The sequence below is a fragment of the Myotis daubentonii genome, chromosome 6 (assembly GCF_963259705.1).
Source record: "Myotis daubentonii chromosome 6, mMyoDau2.1, whole genome shotgun sequence".
Lineage (NCBI taxonomy): Eukaryota > Metazoa > Chordata > Mammalia > Chiroptera > Vespertilionidae > Myotis > Myotis daubentonii.
Genome location: NC_081845.1, coordinates 37879977 through 37901238, shown reverse-complemented (window position 1 = coordinate 37901238; position 21262 = coordinate 37879977). Strand labels below are relative to the sequence as shown.

Here is a 21262-nt window from a genome sequence, read left to right as displayed (position 1 = left end):
CCCCTGTCACACACAGAGCAGGGCCCATCAGGGGGATTGGGGCTCTGTACCCTGTCACGCACAGAGCAGGGCCAATCAGGGGGTTGGGGCGCTGCCCCCTGTCATGCACAGAGTAGGGGCGATAGGGGAGTTGGGGCACCGCCCCCTGTCACACACAGAGCAGGGCCCATCAGGGGGTTGGGGCACCGCCCTCTATCACCCACAGAGCAGGGCCGATCAGGGGGTTGGGGCGCCGCCACTCTCACACTCAGGGCAGGGCCAATGGGGAGATTATGGCTCTACCTGTCACACACAGAGCAGGGCCTGTGGGGGGTGGGGGGAGGGTTGGGGAGCTCCCCTCTATCAGGCACAGAGCAGGGCTGATCAGGGGGTTGGGGCGCCTTCCCCTGTCACGAACAGAGCAGGATGGATAGGGAGGTTGTGGCCCCGGCCCCTGTCACACACAGAGCCGCAGGGTGATCAGGGAGTTTGGGTGCTGCCCCCTGTCATGCTGATCCCGGTGCCGGGAGGCATATTACCCTTTTACTGTATAGGGTAGAGACCTGGTGCATGGGTGGGGCTGGCTGGTTTGCCCTGAAGGGTGTCCTGGATCAGGGTGGGGGTCCCCACTGGGGTGCCTGGCCAGCCTGGGTGAGGGGATGATGGCTGTTTGCAGCTGGTCACACACCCTTCAGGGTGGGGGTCCCCACTGGGGTGCCTGGCCAGTCTGGGTGAGGGGCTGAGGGCTGTTTTCAGGCTGCCGGGTGACTGAAGTTCCCAACCGCTCCTTTTTTTCTTTTCTTTTTTTTTATTCTGGGCCAGCTTTAGCTTGAGGCTTGGCTCCAGCTCTTAGGCCTCGGCTGAAAGTAGGTTTCTGGCCTTTGCATACAATGTTGCGAATCTGCTGGCTGAAGTCCCGAGGTATTCGTTACAATGTTTCTTAAACTGCAGGCTCAGAGGCCTGCAGCCACAGGCTTGGAACATTGGTTTCCTCCGTCACTGAGGCAACCAAGCCTCATGTTAGTTTCAAGCTGCCTGGCTGCCAGCCTGCCATCTTGGCTGACAGTTAATTTGCATATCTCGCTGATTAGCCAATGAAAAGGGTAGCGGTCGTATGCCAATTACCATGTTTCTCTTTTATTAGTATATATATATATATCTATATATATATATATAGATATATATATATACACACACACATATATATATATAATGTTTCTCTAGAAAATCCAGCTACAATATATATATATATTTATGGATTTCAGAGAGGAAGGGAGAAGGAGAGGGAGAGGGAGAGAGAGATAGAAATATCAATGATGAAAGAATCATTGATTGGCTGCCTCCTGCACATCCCCTCTTGGGGATCGAGCCCCAAACCCAGGCATGTGCAAATCCAACCATGACTTCCTGGTTCATGGGTTGACCCTCAATATTGAGCCACATTGGCTGGGCTTGTAGTTTGTTTGTTTTTTTTAGCTCCTAGGATCTACTTAGTTGCCATTAATCTTATGCCTTTTTCTAAGTTATTGACATCCCTTAACCTTTGAGCTTATTACTAAAAAAAAACCTTTCTGCTTATATCTTTGTAAATTTTTCTTTCAGTCAGTGGCGTGCCTATTCATTTTCTTTATGACCATTTTCTTCAGCTTCTTGGAGGTATAATCGACAATAATGTAAAATACTTAAAGTATACAATGAGATGATTTGATCTATGTATACATTATATTAATGATCTTTTGATGTGCAGTTGTTTTAAATTTCAATAAAGTCTAATGTATCTATTTTTCTTTTGCTTTGTCATTACTTTCTGTGTTCTATCTAAGAAATCTTTGCCTATTCCCAGATCACAAATATATTTTCCTGTTTCCTCTAAAAGATTTATGCTTTTAAGTGTTATGTTGAAGGGTATTTCATATTAAATTAATTTTGTGTGTGGTGTGATATAGGGGTTATATTACTTACTCAGTGTTGTAACAAACTACTCCAAAACATGAGGGCTTTGAACTAAAAGAAAACATTTAATACTTCACACAGTTTCAGTAGGTCAGGAGTCTGAGAGTCACTCAGCTGAGTAGCTCTGGCTCAGGTCTCAAAAAGTTGCATTCAAGATGTCAACTGGGCCACAGTCATCTGAAGCCTTGACTGGGCTGCAGGGTTTACTTCCAAGATGGCTCGCTCTTGTGCTCGGTAAGTGGAGCTGGTTCCTTACCTCATGGACATCCCCATGTGACATGTAGCTGGATTTGTCTAGAGGAAGTGATTCAAGAGAAACAAGGAGAGAGCTGCAATGTCTTTGTGACCTAGCCCCAGAAGCCACACTCCATCATTTCTGCAATATCCCACTGGTTATGTAGGTCAGCCCAGTTCAGTGGGAGGGAACTATACCAGGGCAATGATACCAGGAGATAAGGGTTCTTAGAGGCTGGCAACTAGGGATTGATGTTCACTTTTTAAAAAATACATCAATTTATACAGTCTCATTTTTTGAAAAGATTATTTATTGATTTTTTTGTCACTCTTGTGAAAAATTAGTTGAATAAATATGAGTTGATTCCTAAACTCTCTATTTTGTTCCATTGATCAGTTTGTTTTTCTTTATGTCATTACCACCTTGTCTTGTTTATTTTAGTTCTATAACAAGTCTTGAAATCAGGAAGTGTAAGTTTTCCAACTTTATTCTTTTCCAAAGTTGTTTTGGCTATTCTAGATCCTATGCATTTTCATATGAATTTTACAAATCAGCTTATCAATTTCTTTTAAAAAGCCTGTTGGCATTGTGATTTGGATTTTATTGAATATACTAGAGGCCTGGTGCACAAAAATTTGTGCACTTGGGGGGGGTCCCTCAGCCCAGCCTGTGCCCTCTCACAGTCAGGGACCCCTTGGAGGATGTCCACCTGCTGGCTTAGGCCCGCTCCCCAGGGGATTGGGCCTAAGCTGGCAGTCAGACATCCCTCTGACAGCCCGAGAGCCCTCGGGGGTTAGCCACTTGCCAGCAGGAAGCAGGCCTAAGCTGCAGTCAGACATCCTTAGCGCTTCTTAGGAGGTGGGAGAGGCTCCTGCCACCACCACTGTGCTGGCAGCCGTCAGCCTGGCTTGTGGCTGAGCAGAGCTCCCCCTGTGGGAGCACACTGACCACCAGGGGGCAGCTCCTGCATTGAGCATCTGCCCCCTGGTGGTCAGTGTGTGTCATAGTGACAAGTCATTCCCAGTCATTCTGCTGTTGGGGTCAATTTGCATATTACCCTTTTATTATATAGGATAGAGGCCTGGTGCACAGGTGAGGGCCAGCTGGTTTGCCCTGAAGTGTGTCCCGAATTAGGGTGGGGGTCCCGCTGGGATGCCTGGTCAGCCTGGGTGAGGGGCTAAGGGCTGTTTTCAGACTGGCCACACCCCCTTCAGGGTAGGGGGTCCCCACTGGGGTGCCTGGCCAGCTTGGGTGAGGGGCTGATGGCTGTTTGCAGGCTGGCCAAGCCCCCCAGTGGAGACCCTCACCCTATAGGGGTGTGGCCAGCCTGGGTGAGGGACTGAGGGCCGTTTTCAGGCTGGCCACGCTCTCCGGCTACCCAAGCTCCCAGCCTCTCCTTTTTTCTTTCTTTTTTTTTTTCTTTCTGGGATTTATTTATCTTCTATAATTGAAACTTTGTAGCCTTGAGCGTAGCCCAGGGCCGGCCAGGGCTGGCCAGAAGCTTGGCTTCCTCCATTGCTGGGGGCAACCCAAGCCTCCTGCTGCTCCAGCTCTGTGGCCTTCGCCATCTTAGTTGGGTTACTTTGCATACTCGCTCCTGATTGGCTTGTGGGCATGGCTTGTGGGTGTGGCTTGAGCAAAGGGGAAGGATGGTTAATTTGCATGTTTCTCTTTTATTATATAGGATAGATCAATTTGAGGAGAAGTGAATCTTAATAATATTAAATCTTTCAATCCATGCTATATTTCTCCATTTCTTTAGTTCTTTTTCTCAGCAATACATGGTAGTTTTCATGTAGAAATTTAAGTTTTTTAAAAAAATTTATTCCTGCCCTGACTGGTTTGGTTCAGTGGATAGAGCGTCAGTCTGCGGACTGAAAGGTCCCAGGTTTGATTCCAGTCAAGGGCATGTACCTTGGTTGCCCGCACATACCCAGTGTTGGGTGTGCAGGAGGCAGCTAATCGATGTTTCTCTCTCATTGATGTTTCTAACTCTCTATCCCTCTCCCTTCCTCTCTGTAAAAATCAATAAAATATATTTAAAAAAAATTATTCCTAAGTATTTTATGAGTTTTAATACTATTTTAAATAGAATTTTATTTTTTTAAATATATTTTATTGATTTCAGAGAGGAAGGGAGAGGGAGAGAGAGATAGAAACATCAATGATGAGAATCATTGATCCGCTGCCTCCTGTACACCCCCACACTGGGGCTTGAGCCTGCAACCCGGGCACATGCCCTTGACTGGAATCGAACCCGGGATCCTTCAGTCCGCAGGCCAGTACTCTATCTCCTGAGCCAAACCAGTTAGGACTTAAATGGAATTTCTAATTTGCTTTTCCAGTTGCTTGATGTCTGTATGATTTGTAGTGAAACTCCTTGTTTCATTCTAACATTGTTATTCTGTGCTCATTCTTTTCTTGCCAATCTTGCTAGGTGTTTATCAGTTTTATTACTCTTTTGAAAGAATCGACTTTTGACTTGGTTAATTTTTTCTATTGATTGTTTTTTATTTAATCAATTTCTGTTCTTAAGCTTATTACTTTCTTTCTCTTACGAGTTTTAAATTAACCGGCTCATTTTTTTTTTTTTTTTTTTTTTTTGCTTCATAAGGTAGACATTTAGATCATTGACTTAATTTTTTTCTTTTCTAATAAAAACATTTAACCCTAGCTGGTTTGGCTCAATGGATAGAGTGTTGGCCTGTGGCCAAAGGGTTCTGGGTCCAATTCCAGTTAAGGGCACGTTCCTCCACAACCTGGCCCCTGCTCAGGGTGCATGCAAGAGGCAACCAATCGATGTGTTTCTCTCATATTGATGTTCTCTCTATCTTTCCCTCTCTCTTCCACTCGCTCTAAAAGATCAATGGAAAAATATCCTCGGGTGAGGATAAACAAACAAACAAGCAGAAAATCATTTAAAACTATACATGTAAATAGGAGAATAGTCAAAAAAAGACTATGGAGAAAGTATTAGTAGCCTGAACACAATGTCCTTATATGCAAAAACTTTTGTAAATTAATCTAAAAAATAATGCCTGACAAAAAAAGGACAAGGGCATGAATAGGTAATTTCCCAAAAGGAAGTATGTTTATAAAAATATATTCAACTTACTATTAATTAAGGCAATAAATTGAAAAAAAAGATTTTCATTTTTTATGTGTCAGAATGGCAGAGGTTTGAAAGATTGACCAAAGTCATTGTCAGCAAGTATGTGAAAGAAATGGCATTCTTGTTTTGGTTGGTGAGAGTGTATTAATTGGCTATGAAGGAATCAGGGTACACACTAGGAAACAAAAGAGACAGTGGACAAGATGGGCTGTCTCTTGTCTTAAGCCTTCATTTAGAACAGTGGTTCTCAACCTTGGCTGCACATTAGAATCACCTGGGAATCTTTTTAAAATCCTGATTTCTGGGCCTCATCCTCCGGAAATTCTGTTTCTTTGTTATGGGATGGGGCCACAGCATTAGTAACAAAGAAACAGAATTTCTGGAGGAGGAGGCCCAGAAATCAGGATTTTAAAAAGATTCCCAGGTGATTCTAATGTGCAGCCAGCCAAGGTTGAGAACCACTGATTTAGAAGGATAATTGGGTGAAGTTCAGGCTGTTGTGATCTGTGTTTAGAGGTGGAGTTGAGGAGTGTTTGGAGTGGGAAGGGAGGTGGGTTGGTAGATGGCATGCAGGAGGTATAGTTATCACCTTGTGAAGGGTCTGCTCCCTCCCAGACCTACCTGTTTGCTCTGGCACCCACCACCTTCATGCTGCCCTTTGGCTCCTGTGACCCCTCTCTGGCCTTCATCTGTCCTGTGTCCCAAGACTATAGATAAATAAACTCAGGCCAGGTCCAGCCTGAGTTGCAACTAGGAGTTGTCCACAGGAGATTTAACAACCTGAAGTTATGTGTGAAACAGCAGTTTACTTTAGATGTTTTCCAGTGTATAGCCGTTGGTTAATGTATGCTGCCCTAGGGGTCTAACCATTGCAATAACTGACCATTTTGTAACAAAGAAATATAGCAGTTGACTTTAAAATTGGTAGCTGAATAGAACGGTGGCAGATTTTTGTGTATGCGTGTGTATTTTGTAGGGATGAGATTTTAGGACAATCTTTACTCTTGCTAGCTCAAAATTATTTGTATGTATGTATGCAGGTAGGTAAGTAGGTATGCGTTTATGTAATTCCTGCCTTGTTCCAAAGAAAGCTTCTCCTTCCTCCTCACCCCATCATGCAAAATAGAATAAAGCAAGTAAGAACCACATCATGAGGAATGCAGCTTACTTAATTAGCCTTGATCTGTGTAATTCGGGAATGGGATAGAACAATATAGAATGTGGTTGGCTAAGGGTTTGGCGCAGGGGACTAAGTCATGTAAGTGGGAGAGAGAAACATAGTTGATTTGGAAGGCGTGGTAGGAGGTGCCAAAGTTTCACACTTGTTTCTGGAGGGGATTGGAAGCGCCCCCATCAGTAAAGCTCTGAATCTATAAAGTGTGAATTTGCAGAATCCATTTTGACCATCAAGGGCCCATTTCCCTGTCCGGGCAGCATTACTGATTGTGGGATTGCTGGAATAAGTGAGGAGGCAGGCCTGAAACACTGTTAGACTGTGAGAAGGAACCTCAATGTGATCTTTAAAAATAATACCTTTATTCTGAAAGTTCAAGTGAAGGTTAACATTAATTGAAGCTGTCAGACAACCTAAAATTTCTTCTTTTTTAAGAAGGCTGATTTTCTTCCCTCAGATAAAAAGTGGGTGATGAATTAGTCTATCGTTACAAAAGAAGATAATAATGTTAGTAGATACTGAGTTTCCTATTAAATGGGTTACCTATTGTATTCCATTTGAAGTTCCTGTATATATTTTTGAAACACATTCATCTTATATTAAGTCACCACTGTTAAAGTTATATATTGAATTTTTAAGCATTTTCTTGAACATTGTTGCTCTGCCATTAAATGCTCAGATCATTTTCTGTCTTAAAGGGGCATTTTTTAATGCAGCTTCTTTTGGTATACTAATTCTCCCCCCCAACTCCTGCCAGCCCCCTCCCCCCCACCGCATCTGCAAACACACACTCAGCGATGACCCCCAGAGGTGATTCATCCGCACCTTCGTGTATGAGTGCATGCAGGCAGTCCAGCTGATGCAAGCCTGATTTATGGAAGTCCTGTACACTTCAATTACTGCTCTCTTTTTCTGTTGCTTTTGGGCATTTTGTTTACCTCCCTTTCCATCTTCATTATTTGAACTTCAAACTGCTAGTACTTGAGAAGTCCTTTCCTTCTTTCTATAATCCCTAGTTCTTACTAAGAACTTAAAATGATTTCAGCCTCAGCTTTCCCAGATATGGAAGCCCCCCTCGGCACATTCGTTCACATTGGGGATTCTTATCAGTTCCATCTTCTGGAAGCCATGGCTGATGCCTGGACTGGTTGCTTCCGCGGCCTGCGGCACAGCTAGTGTCCTGCTCCCTTCACCACCATCCTACAGTCTCTTTCCCAGATCCCGTGTCTCTCTCTTTCTTGATTTTTGCCCTCATTTTGGTGGAGCACCTCTTCCAATGGCTTCATGAGAAAGGGTTCATGGATAGTAATTTTTTGGAGCCCATTCATGTGTGAAAATGTCCTCATCCTACCCTCATGTTTGATTCATAGATTTAATGTTATATTAAAGTTTGAAATGAATTGTCCCTTAAAGTTTTGAAGGGATTATGTCTCTGTCTTTCACCTTCCAGTGTTGCTGTTGAGAATTTCTGTTCCTTTAACTTTATCTTTAGTTTGAGGTTTGTGTTTCCTCTTTAGAAACTGTGCTATCTTCTTTTTGTCTTTAGTTTCCTGAAATTTTACATTTCTACCTTCAGTGATAAAAGATGCCACGACCCAGCCAGTGTGGCTCAGTGGTTGGGCATTGACCAGGAGGTCATGTTTCCAATCCCATTCGTTGGGGTACATGCCCAGATTTCAGGCTAGTTCCCCAGTAAGGGGCATGCAGGAGGCAGCCGATCAATGATTGCCTCTCATCATTGATGTGTCTATCTCTCTCTCCCTTTCCCTTTCTCTCTGAAATCAATTAAAAAATACTTTAAAAAAAAAGAGATATCACAAATTTCCACATATTTGGATGTTCTGTGGTGTTAATTGGATTCTACTTGGCTTCCCCACTGCCAACTTAGGCATGTTTTTTAGTTTCGTTTTTTGTTAAGATTTTTATTGATTTTTAGAGAGAAAGGAAGGAAGAAGGAGAAAGAGAAACATCGAGATGAGTGTGAAACATTGATTGGCTGCCTCCTGCATGCTCATTTTTGAGTATTGAGCCCATAACCTGTGTGCCCTGACTAGGAATCTAACCGGCAACCTTTCGGTGCCTGGGATGATGCCCAACCAACTGAGCCACACCGGCCAGGGCTGTTTTCCAGTTTTAAATAATTATTTTTTTTGCCCCATAACTCCTTCACGCTTTCTTTTGTCCTTCAGGCTGTGTTTAAAAAACACACATATGCCAAAACCGGTTTGGCTCAGTGGATAGAGCGTCGGCCTGCGGACTGAAGGGTCCCAGGTTCGATTCCGGTCAAGGGCATATGCCTGGGTTGCGGGCACATCCCCAGTGGGAGATGTGCAGGAGGCAGCTGATCGATGTTTCTCTCTCATTGATGTTTCTAGCTCTCTATCTCTCTCCCTTCCTCTCTGTAAAAAATCAATAAAATATATTAAAAAAAAACACATAAAAAACTTTACTGTAGTTTTTGTGAGGTGTTTGGGGGACCAGAGGTGTTCACTCTTCCATCTCTACCCAGAAGACGATCCATTTGCTCTTCAACCAGCTCTGTCATGGCTTTTGCCTCCCCTGTCACCGAGACTGCCCACGGACAGGCCACTCACATGTTCCTGCTGTCAGATCCTTTGGGCTCTTCTCTCTCCTCAGCCGCCCTGATTTCTCAGCTGCATTTGATGTGGTCTTGACTACTCCTTCCTTTTCCAAACGATCTCCCCCCTTTGCTTTGATGACTCTGCGTCGTCCTGGGTTTTTCCAGGACATCACTGACCCTTCCTTTCAGTCTTCTCAGCCCGTTCCTCCCCATATCCAGCCTCGAAATCATGCAGTATTTCAGCCTAGTTTTGGGGGCTCTGTCTCTACTCCCACCCTCCCTAGTAGGTTTAAGCCAGTCCCATGACTTTAAATGTCATGTGTGTGCTGATAACACCCACTGAGATCTGTCCTTTGAGCTCCAGATTTATACAAAGTTCCCATTTGGTCTCTTTGGGCATGTTGTAAATAGAACTCTTGGTTTACTACCCTCAAACCTGTTTCTTCTCTAACCCTCCCTACATCAGTAAGTGGGACCACCATCTAGCTAGTTGCTCAAACAAAGGTAATTGGGTCAATTAGTCCCTTTTTTGATCTAATTCATCAGCAAGTTATATCTCCAAAATCTATCTTCAATTTACCCTTCCCCTCAGGTGTCTGGCCCAGTGCCTGGCACACATGAGACATTCACTGGTAAACAGTCAAATAAATGATGTCAATAGAAAACCAGGGAAATTGGTGTAAAAATATGTGGACTCCTTAAACATGAAAGACAAGGATGGGGGACTATTCTCGATTAAAATATTTTTTATTTGATTTTTAATTTATTATTATTTTTTAAATTGATTTCAGAGAGGAGGAGAGAGGGAGAGATAGATAGAAACATCAATGATGACAGAGAATCATTGATTGGCTGCCTCCTGCATACCCCTACACTGGGGATCTAGCCTGCAACCCAGGCATGTGCCCTTGGCTGTAATCGAACCCGGGACCCTTCAGTCCACAGGCCAACGCTCTGTCCACTGAGCCAAGCCGACTAGGGCTTGATTAAAATATTTTTAAAATACATGGTAAATAAATGCAATGTATTGAATTCTGTTGTTTGTTTGTTTTAAAAACACACACCAGGTATTATGGATATTATAGGGACACTTGGGGAAATTTGAATATAGATTGTATGTAGATAATATTGTATCAGATTTATGATTATTTTGGAGGAGGTCCTTATTTCTAGGAAATAAAATTTGAGCTTTTTAGGGGTGATGTGTTATGATACCTGCAACTCATTTTCAAATGGTTCAGAAGAAAAAAGCTTATCTCAAGAGGGAGGAGGGAGTAAACAAATGTAGCAAAATGTTAACAATTGGTGAATCTAGGTGAAGGGTATATGGGTTTTCACTGTATATTCTGTTCATCTTACTGTATGTTTGAAAAATTTTCAAAGTAAAAAATTAGAAAAAGTCAACAGTGGAGAAGAATTTAAGGAAAAGATATTTCAGGACAATTTTTAGGCCCTCCCCCAAATGCTGAAATCCATTTTGCAGCAAAATATTAAATGCAACAAAGTCCAAGAATACACATAGTTCTAGAGCTGATATAGTTAACAGGAAGGAAATAAAGTCGAGTAGAAATAAAGCCTTTCTGGAAAAGTTACCTTTTTTAAAAAAATTGGGTGTGAAAGTTGATGGCCAACTGCCCACTAGAGGGCAGTGCATGAGAGTGATTCTGTCCACAGGAGGCCCCTAAGGACTCTGGTTTTCTTACACACGAGGTCGCTCTTCTCTGCACAAAAAATCTTTATGAGTCTTACACTGCTTTAGAGAGGACATGTAGATGGTCAGACTGCTTCCTGTTTCTTTCTCCCACTTAGAGCTGCTTCTGAATTGGGTGGATTTTAGCTTTGGTTCCTCTGCTTCCTGGAGGCTTTGGAGGGGTCTGGATATGGGAGATGTAGGTCTGCCCTCCTGTGTGTCTGCTCCAAAAGCCAGTAATGTATGTGCCCACTAGGATCTCAGGAATTATACCTTTTAATTACAAACTGGCAAATCATAATCCTACTGCACTTAATCTTTAGGTTTCCCAGGATCTATTAAAATTCTAGGAATTTCAGTCAGGGATTTTACCTCCCTTAGAGCTGTGATGTGCCTTGCTGAGTGGCTGACTAAAAAGGGCCATCTTTCTGTGTGCCTACACAAAAAAAGATGGGTTAGTGTAAATGTTGTAGAAAGTTACCCAGCAAATTAAATGATCAGCCTGTGGCAGGTGGTTGTTCTTTCACCGAACCCGTGGAATCAGATGGTGCGACGGGGCTAGAATTAAAAATCACAGAGTTTATGGTGTTAGCCCATCTCCTGAGCTGCATAGGAAGCAGACATGCCCCAAGCAAATTCAGACAATGCCTTCAGGAGTAAGCATTACATTGAGATATACATAAAGGTGCCTGGGTGGGGTAGGTGATGAGAGGATTGTTGTAGGTGGAGATGGTGGGTATCATTGGTCCTATTTTGGCTCAGTATATTAAGTCCTGCGTATCAATATTAGGACAGCATCAGCCTCTCTGCAGAGCTTGCTCTGACCTTCCCCAAATGAATTAAGTGCCCCTCCTGTGTTGCCCAGTCCATACCTCTGTTATAACGCACTACGCATGGTTGTTGATTTGCATGTTCTTCTCTCCTGAGGAGAAAGACTGATTACTAATAGATTTGTACATTCTTCCCTTTTCTGGTCGCATTCTGGTTCTGCATATGCTCTTCTTCCTCTGGGCTACTCTCCTTCCTGGGTTTTGGGTTTGCTTCTTTGTGCGTTTGTTTATTTTGGTTCTTTTCTCCAAAAACAGTGACATAGACTTGCTGATGTCTTACACACAAAGGAGAGGAGGGAACGAACACTCTTCTAGTGCTTCCTTTGCATTGAACACTGTTGACTGTCAGGTGTTTTATGAGCATTTTGTCACTTACTGTTGTTCTTCTAACAAACACACAAGCGTTCCGCCTCTTATGTCTTTGCACTTGCTATTTCCTCTTCCAGGAACTGTTTCCCTGAAGTCCTCAAGAAGGTGGCTCCTTTTTCTGCTAACAAACATGTATAGTTTACAAACCATTCTTCTGAAGTTAGTTTTATTACGTTGATTCATTGGTGGGCAGGGCGTCAGGGAAGGAATTAGCTGAGGCCAGCTGAGAGTCTTTGACCTCCTCCCTCCCCTTCTACTGCTCCCCAGTGTGTCAAGTCCTGGTCACTTGCTAGTCGAAGATGTCTCAAGGTAGTTTACTAATTTTTATTATAATTGCTTTTCCCTACCTCATTATAACTGGCATTGCCTTCCAGACTCTGCCTCTCCTAGGGGATAAGGGGTTGATTCAGTTCTTTGGTTATCCTTCTTCTTGAGATGGGTGAACCCAGTGTCTTTTAACATAGTTCTGTTCTTTATAACTTGGAAGCCTAGATCAGACCTTTATAAACAGATATATACTTAGTAAGAAAAAACATCTATTTCTACAGATTTAGTGTTGAAACAATGAAGCCAAGTGCTCATATTCTGATATATAGTAAAATCATACTTTAAAAAAGCTTATTGATCCTTTAAGGTTCAGCTCAGGTCCTGACGCCGCTAACACTCTCCACATCTGTAGTAACCAACATTAACCTTTCTTGTTCTGAATTGCTGTGGTCCACAAACTTTAGTTTGGTCATTTATCTGGAGAATTTTATTTAATTGCTTTGTGTATCTATAATCTCAGCTGACCAATGAGATGGTAAGATGCCAGTTGATTGTGGCAGTGTTTTCTCCGTTTTTGCAATGTTGAAAATGTACCATGTTTTAAAGGACATTTTTGAAGCAAAATATCTTTAAATAATTTATCTTTGCTATTGGAGTTTTATTTACTTTCTGAAATGCAACTGTAAAATTATCTTGTTTACGTTTTCTTAAATGAATTCTCATTTAAACAGAAGATTATTATTTTCCACAGTTTTATTATTCATTTTGTTCTCAGTATTCATACAAGAAGACTAATGTGCTCAGGTATAATGCTCCAAGGGAGTGTTCCAGAAAAGAAAGAATATTAATTATTTCTTGTAGCTTATCTATAACAAGCCATTTAGGAAATGTACACTCATTTTAATCTTTTATAGAACTTCATGGTGGATTTCTAGAGTTGCTATACTAAAGTAATTTTCAGCCATCTGCAGAAAATTTGTAAAGACTTACATGATAAAATAAATATTTTAATAGTGATAATTGTGTCAGCATTCCTAATTATATGAGCTTTCTAATTCTTACCAGGGCTGCTCCTTCCTGGCAGAGTTCAATCATCAGCCTCCCATCAGTTAGGTTAATCTCTGGATAATATAATTAAATTCATCTGACCTGGTTACTGGGCACCTTTCAGATATCAGACTGATGCTTGCGCCACTAAGAATATTTCATTTCTAAAATTGACCTTTTGAATCAGCCTTTCTTTAATCTGCCAGTTATACTTAATAGAAATATTTCTTTTAAAAAGTAACCTCACTTTATTAATGTATTTAATTTCAAAAACTGATGTGGTTATTCAATGTGTGTAAAGCAAAATGCCTTAAAAAACTAATGTCATTCCTTTTTATTTATAGAGATACTTTCTAGTTGGGAGCAACCATGCAGAAACAAAATACCGTGTTTTGAAAATTGATAGAACAGAACCAAAGGATTTGGTCATAATTGATGATAGGGTAAGTATCTTACAAACCTGAATCCAAACAGAAACGTTGATACCTGTTTAAAGGGCATCAAATATCCTTACACCTTCTAGTGATATATAATTCTTTTTATTATGTATCTAAAAATTACAATTATTTTTCATGGTTGGCTAGAATTTGAATCTCTAATGTGGTTTCTAGAAATGACTGATGTTAAATAGTATGGCAAGTTTGTTTCTCATTAAAACAAATTTTTTTTTATTGATTTCAGAGCAGAAGGGAGAGGGAGAGAGAGCTAGAAACATCAATGATGAGAGAGAATCATTGATCAGCTGTCTCCTACATGCCCCACACTGGGGATCAAGCCCGCAACCTGGGCATGTGCCCTGACTGGGAACCAAACTGTGACCTCCTGGTTCATAAGTCAAGGCTCAACCACTGAGCCACACAACCTAGGGCAAGACCTTTACTTCTCATTTTGATTTGTTTTACAAAGCAAACTCTTTGGATAAGATAAAAGTATATTTTTCTTAAAAGGATGACATTTTAATAATTCAAATAACTCTTAATAATCCATCTACCAGATTATTTCTTTTCTTTTTTGGGGGGTCTTTATTTATTTATTTATTTATTTATTTATTTTTATTTATTTTTTATTTATTGCTTAAAGTATTACAAAGGGAATTACATATGTGTCCATTTTATCCCCCCACCCTAGACAGTCCCCTAGCCTCCCCTATCCCCCAGTGTCTTATGTCCATTGGTTATGCTTATATGCATGCATACAAGTCCTTTAGTTGATCTCTTACCCCCCTACCTCCTGCCCCCAAACCCTCCCCGGCCTTCCCGCTGCAGTTTGACAATCTGTTTGAGGCAGCTCTGCCTCTGTATCTATTATTGTTCAAAAGTTTATAATGGTCTCTATTATCCATGAATGAGTGAGATCATGTGGTATTTTTCCTTCATTGACTGGCTTATTTCACTTAGCATAATGCTCTCCAGTTCCATCCATGACGTTGCAAATGGTAAGAGTTCCTTCCTTTTTACAGCAGCATAGTATTCCATCGTGTAGATGTACCACAGTTTTCTAATCCACTCATCTGCTGATGGGCACTTAGGCTGTTTCCAAATCTTAGCTATGGTGAATTGTGCTGCTATGAACATAGGGGTGCATATATCCTTTCTGATTGGTGTTTCTGGTTTCTTGGGATATATTCCTAGAAGTGGGATCACAGGGTCAAATGGGAGTTCCATTTTCAGTTTTTTAAGGAAACTCCATACTGTCTTCCATAGTGGCTGCACCAGTCTGCATTCCCGCCAGCAGTGCACAAGTGTTCCTTTTTCTCCACATCCTCTCCCAGATTATTTCTTATTATCTATAATAATAAAAGCATAATATGCTAATTAGACCAGACAGCTGCATGACCTTCCTGATGTCATTCTGGACATCCTTCCGGACGACTTTCTGGAGGAAGCGGTGGTGGAGGGGGCTGAGGCAGGCAGGCGAGTGGTTAGGGGCGATCAGGCAGGCAGGCAGAGACGGTTAGGAGCCAGCGGTTCTGGATTGAGAGAGGGTGCAGGCCGGGCTGAGGGATCCACTCCCATCCCCCTCACTCCCCCCATACACAAATTTCGTGCACCAGGCCTCTAGTGCTTTAATATGAAGGTACTTGCAGTCAGAGAGGACTTCTATACTGCAGACTATATGATGCTGCTAAAAATCACCTGTAGGGCCTCTTCTGATGACTCGCTGTGCACTAGAGAAATGTTCTTTGCAGATGTTACATTATCCAGAGTCAGGAATATGAGACTCAGTTCAGGTGGCACAAAAACATGAGGCTGTTAGTCAAAAGAGAAATGCAATATGGTGCTGTTGAACAGTGAATTTTAACTCTTTCAAATGAGAGAGCCTAACTTACTTTTGTATTCAATTTCCTGTCTGTGAATATTTCTGAATCCATGTAATTTCCCGTTTTTTCAAATATATTAGTAGCTGCAGTTTGGAGCCCATTTTTACTAAGCTCTTGCAAAACTATTTTCTGTGTATAATAATTTTAGATACATTCGGTTTTGTGATTTCCTGCACTCCTGGTGTTGTGGTCTCTCCCACCCCCAAATATGGTAGTTTTTAGTAATATAAGGTAATAATTCTTGGCTTTATTTGGGGATGGGAGTGGTTGATCGGGATCTTTTTGAAAATCTAAGAAAAGCTATGGGCCCTCTTATAAAAAATGCACATCTACACATATAACCAAAACTTGACATATAATTTTAAGGGGTTTACAGACTTCTTGAAATTTGTCTGTGGATCCTTTAAATCTCTGGTTCAGAAGATAAGGTTTTACTAGTTTTTAGTATAGCAACATGATCCAGTAACTACTCTTAATTGCTAATATTGAAGAATTTGTTTGCTTTTTAAAACTGTAGCTTAGTCCTGCAGTTATTATATACTTCTCTGTGAAATAGCTAATGATTCATATGGGCAACTTTTAATTTTCAGGAGTAAAGAATAAATAATCGAAAAAGCAAGCACAACCTTACAGATTAAGTTTGCTTATTTTCAGCATGTGTATACTCCACAAGAAGTGAGGGAGCTTCTTGGCCGCTTGGATCTCGGAAACAGAACAAAGATGGGCCAGAAAGGGTCCTCCGGGTTCTTCCGGGCTGTTTCAGCTTTTGGTGTTGTAGGTAAGAAATGTACCTCCCTCTTCTACCTCTTTTTTATTTTTTTAAATCTACATAGATTACTTATAGTTTGCAAGCCTACGTAGCTTTATAATTATAACCCATCATCGGTGGCATTGGTTGTTTAAATCTTTATTATCCACCAATCAGATACAAAACAGCCTTTATATATAGCATATGCTATGTGCTCAGCACTGTACTCAGTTTTATGTAGGATACGAACAAATAATACAGAAATGGTTTGGGCCTTTAAGGAGTCTGCTTGTCTGGCTTGTTGAGGAATGAAAAAGGGAAAATGAGCTTGGACTGTGAGCATCTGCCCTGTCATTTATCAGCAGGAAAAAACAGAGACAGGTAAAACCAGCTTTAAAATGGACAGGAATTTCTCCCCAGGGCCTGCTGGCAGCATCAGGTGTCATAACCCCGTCTTTGAATGACTACTGCTTTCTTATTCACTGAGAAACTTTGTCCTCTGGAATCACAGACTATCCGAAACGTTGCTGTTGAAATTAGTCAGTGAGACAAAGCATTCCCTTCTTGCCTGGATGGCGTAAGTCCCTTTGACACGGAGAAGCAGCCTTGATGTGCAGCTCAGATGCAGAGCTTCGGATAAGGGTTTCTGGGGACAATAGTCCACAGCTGTGCTGTTTTTTCAAGGAAATGGTACCCCAAGTTGGCTTCACAGTCCAGACTTGAAGTTGATCTCTTTTCATACAGTCCTGCTTTGGTTGGGGCCTCTTCATTTAAATGTTACCTGACCTCTTCCCTTACACCCAATAATAACTCCTTTATTTATTCATGAGTAGATATGGGTTTGGCCTTTACGGAGTCTGCGCTCTGGCTTGTGGGGCCTTTATGAGCGCCCACAGGTCCTCTGGTGTGCATTGTTCCTGGTTGCAGTGAGTTAATAGACCTGTTCCTGCTGTACTGTGGAGTTGTCCCTGGGGGTGGGGCCTTAGGGTAATTGGACTAGGATGAGGGACAAAAACTAATGCACGTGAAACAATTCCAAGAATGTAATTAAGAGCCACGCTATGTAGTAGAAGTTAAATGGTGTTGGGGACTATCACATGGGGGGTAGGTTACTTGATCTGGAATGGCCAGGAAAGATTCCTGGAAAAGATGAGACTTGGGCTGGATGCTAAAGGAGGAATAAGATTTGGGTGGATGTAGGGAAGAGAGGAGAGAACTCTAGTAGGCGTAACAGCAGAGGCATAGACATGAAGATGCCCGCGGGTCCTGGAACGTTGGCTAGTTGTTGGATGAGGCCACATTGCTTGGAGCCCTGGCCACCACCTAGGGAGATAGTATTAATTCTCCAAAGCAAAATATCGGGGGCGGGGGGCAAAATTTTTTTGACCAAGACTATATTGTAACTAGAGTATTGCTGAGAATTTGGTCCTACTAAGCATTAGTACATATAGTCTTCCTCACCAATATAGGACATGCATTCCAATAATTTGACATAAAATATAACTTTATAATGCTCCAACATTCATAAAAAGTTTACCTATCAGAAGTGGTATTTGTGGAAGATTGCATGAAGGCTATGCAATTACTGGGTATATTGTTTTGTTTGCTCAATGCCTCCACTTTTCTGGGTCCGCCCCCCTACCCCATCTAAGTCACAAAACTGTGGACGTAAATGCAAAGATTATGCAGAAAAACTTGAAAAACTTAGACATATTCCTCTTAGCAGAAGAGGCACCATATTTCTCCCGAAATACTGGATAATACATTTCTGTCACTTCAACAAGTTATGCTGGAAGCAATGAAGAACGATGGCTCCAATGATTTTAAGCTCACGCATACAGGGAAAGCAAAGCTTCGCAGTCAAGGGATCCTCCCTACAAGTTTAAAATGCAATAACAAGATTATTGAAAAATCCAGAAACTATCTGAACCCTCAAAATAAAAATTAGGAGTACTATTTTTAATTTATTGTTTAATTTAATCTAGTTTTTTGATAATAAATGTTGCGTTCTATATTTATTTTCTTTTGCTACTATTATTATGGGACAAATTACATTCATCAACTTCTACTATTATTATGGTACGGGGGAGTATAATATTTATAATATTAGCCATTTTTAAGTGTACAGTACAGTGGTGTTACCTAATTGTACCTTGTTGTGCAACAGATTTCTAGAACTTTTCATCCTGCAAAACTGAAACTCCATACCCAGTGAACAACAACTCCTCTTAATCATATATATATATATATATATATGTTTGCTAATAGCACCTCAGTCCTATTTGAAATGAAACTAAGTATAAAAGAGTAAATGATTGTAATAAAATTGTCTAGAGTAAGATTTTAAGTGCAATAAATGTTAATATAGATATTCCTAGAGAATAATTCTAAGATGACTAAAAATTTGTATGGTTACAAATCAAAGAGTGAAATAAAGTTGGAAATATGTCAAAATTATTTTGCCTTTTAAATGTGTATATAAAAGCATTACTAAGTTTAGGAAACATTTATTTTGTTTGTAGGTTTTGTCAGGTTTTTAGAAGGCTATTATATTGTGTTAATAACTAAAAGGAGGAAGATGGCAGATATTGGAGGTCATGCAATATATAAGATTGAAGATACGAATATGATCTATATACCCAATGATTCTGTACGAATTACTCATCCAGATGAAGCTAGGTATGTACTTGTGGTAATTACTATTTTTTAAAATGTGGTAGATCAAATAGAAAGCAAGATATAGTCAACAGATTACAAATGTTATGTTAAAAATGTAAAAAGTTGGCTTATAATTCTACAACTTTTGTTCAAGAGCTCTTAAAAACCTCCATTATAACAGTTGATTCAGGTGAGGATCAACAATGGCGGCTGAAAGCATTAGGTAGGAAGTTATTATTGATAAACAGAATATTTATTCAGTCTCAACATATACTATATGAATCTCTTTATTATTTACAAAGAGGAACAAAATGGCAAACATACTTAACCAAATGATCAAACGTAGCATTACCAATAATGAGGCAAAACTGACATTATTTGCCTCTTAATGTGAAAAAATGGGAAGGACACAGATTACCTGTGTAGGTTTCTTGCTTAAAATATTTCACTTGAATCTAAGCATGAGGAAAAATCAGACAAATCCATATTGTGGGACATTTGGTAAGACAACTGGTTGGGGCTCTTCAAAAATGTCAATGTCAACAAAGACAGAAAAAGCCAGAGGACTGTTCTAGAATTTAGAGCAGACATGACAACCAAATGTAATACTTGAATTTCTGTTCAATTCTGGATTAAAACATGTGCATGCATGTATGTGCATGTAATCATACACACAGAGCTATTAAGAAATTTATTGGAATAGTTTGTATATGGATTGTTATAGACAAGGTAAAATTGAATCAATATTAAAATTTGGTTGCAATAACGATACTGTGATTATTTACAAGATGGTTTTGATCAGAATAGATATAGGGTGTCCCCAAAGATGTAAATACGCTTTAACAGCTGATAACTCACTTAATATTCACTCCTTTTCAGGTTTAACTGATTTGAAATAATGGGTGAAGCCAGACTAAGCTTTGAACAATGAAAATTTATCCTAAAGTGCCACTAGACATTTTTTTTTATGGGGATACATAAAATATAAAGTTTACAGTACAAAACTGGCAACAGTTGATGAATTAAGGGCACACAAATACCAAATGAAATTATTCTTGATGTTTGCGATTCCATTGCTTCATATTATCAATAGTGCCTGGACCAGAATGGTCATCAGTTTGGAAACAGGCATTGACAAAAAAAAATACTCATTTCTGTACATTCTTTTAAATTTTGAAAATTGAACTGTATGTTAATAAACACTGACTTTATAATCATTCAAAATGTGTATACGTTTTTTGGGACACCCTGTATGTCCCAAAATATTTAGGAGTGAGGTGTCATCATGTCTGCCACTTGCTAAAAATGTTTTAGAAAAATTTATGATCAAAAATCTTTAAAAAGAATATGGAAAAATTTTAACATTTATTGTGAGTGGTAGATATGTGGATATTTTTTCTATATATATTTTTTTCAATTTAAAACACTTTCCAATTTAAAATTATGGTGATTCACAAACATTTCGGTTATTTATTTTAGTTACGCTCCTGTCTCCAACCTCATAGCATTTGCAAAGCACATTGTAAAAGCAAGTTAAAGTGCCCCATGCAAGTACATGATTTTCCTTCGGTGGCATAATCAGTGAAGAGGGAATGGTCAAATGTAAGGTTAAGGTTCTCTGAAGGGATGGCCAACAAACTTCGAAATTGCTTCAGCCCCAGCCATTTGGCCCAGTGGATAGAGCATCGGCCTGAGGACTGAAGGATCCCGGGTTTGATTCTGGTCAAAGGCACGTACCTTGGTTGTAGGCTTGATCCCCAATCAGGGTGCATGCAGGAGGCAGCCAGTTGATGTTTTTCTCTCTCACATAGATCTTTCTCTCTCTCTCTCTCTCTCTCTCTCACTCTCTCTCTCTCTCTCTCTCCCTCCCCCTCCCTCCCTTCCACTCTCTCTAAAAATCAATAGAAAAATATCCTTGGGTAAGGATTAACACACACACACACATAGAAATTGCTTCAGATGAAATCCTTAATCCAGTTATGGATTGAATTCCTCAGTTTTAATGAGTATATTTACAAACATAAATGTACCTTTGAGTATATGTTAAGCTATGAAAAAATAATAGTAATATGCTGTGTTGTTTTTTAGGTACCTACGAATATTTCAAAATGTGGATCTATCCAGCAATTTTTACTTTAGGTAAGCTTGAGCTTAGTTTTTCTCCTTTCAGCCACTTAAATATTTATATTATTTTGTAGGGGGTAAAAACAGAATCAGAGGGCACATTAGTACTTTTTGTATTTTTTTTTAAAGTGGCCAACAGTAAAACAATACTAAATTATAGTATGATAGAGTATTA

The 21262-nt window shown here is 40.4% G+C and overlaps 1 protein-coding gene across 1 annotated transcript in view; it reads left to right on the top strand.

Moving 5' to 3' along the window:
* The window catches only part of FIG4 (FIG4 phosphoinositide 5-phosphatase), a 102514-nt gene that overhangs the window by 1876 nt on the left and 79376 nt on the right, over positions 1–21262 (top strand). The window contains exons 2-5 of the mRNA XM_059700730.1: positions 13582–13680; positions 16212–16335; positions 18828–18984; positions 21052–21102. Coding sequence (XP_059556713.1) covers positions 13582–13680; positions 16212–16335; positions 18828–18984; positions 21052–21102 — 431 coding nt within the window. The remainder of the gene's footprint in view (positions 1–13581; positions 13681–16211; positions 16336–18827; positions 18985–21051; positions 21103–21262) is intronic.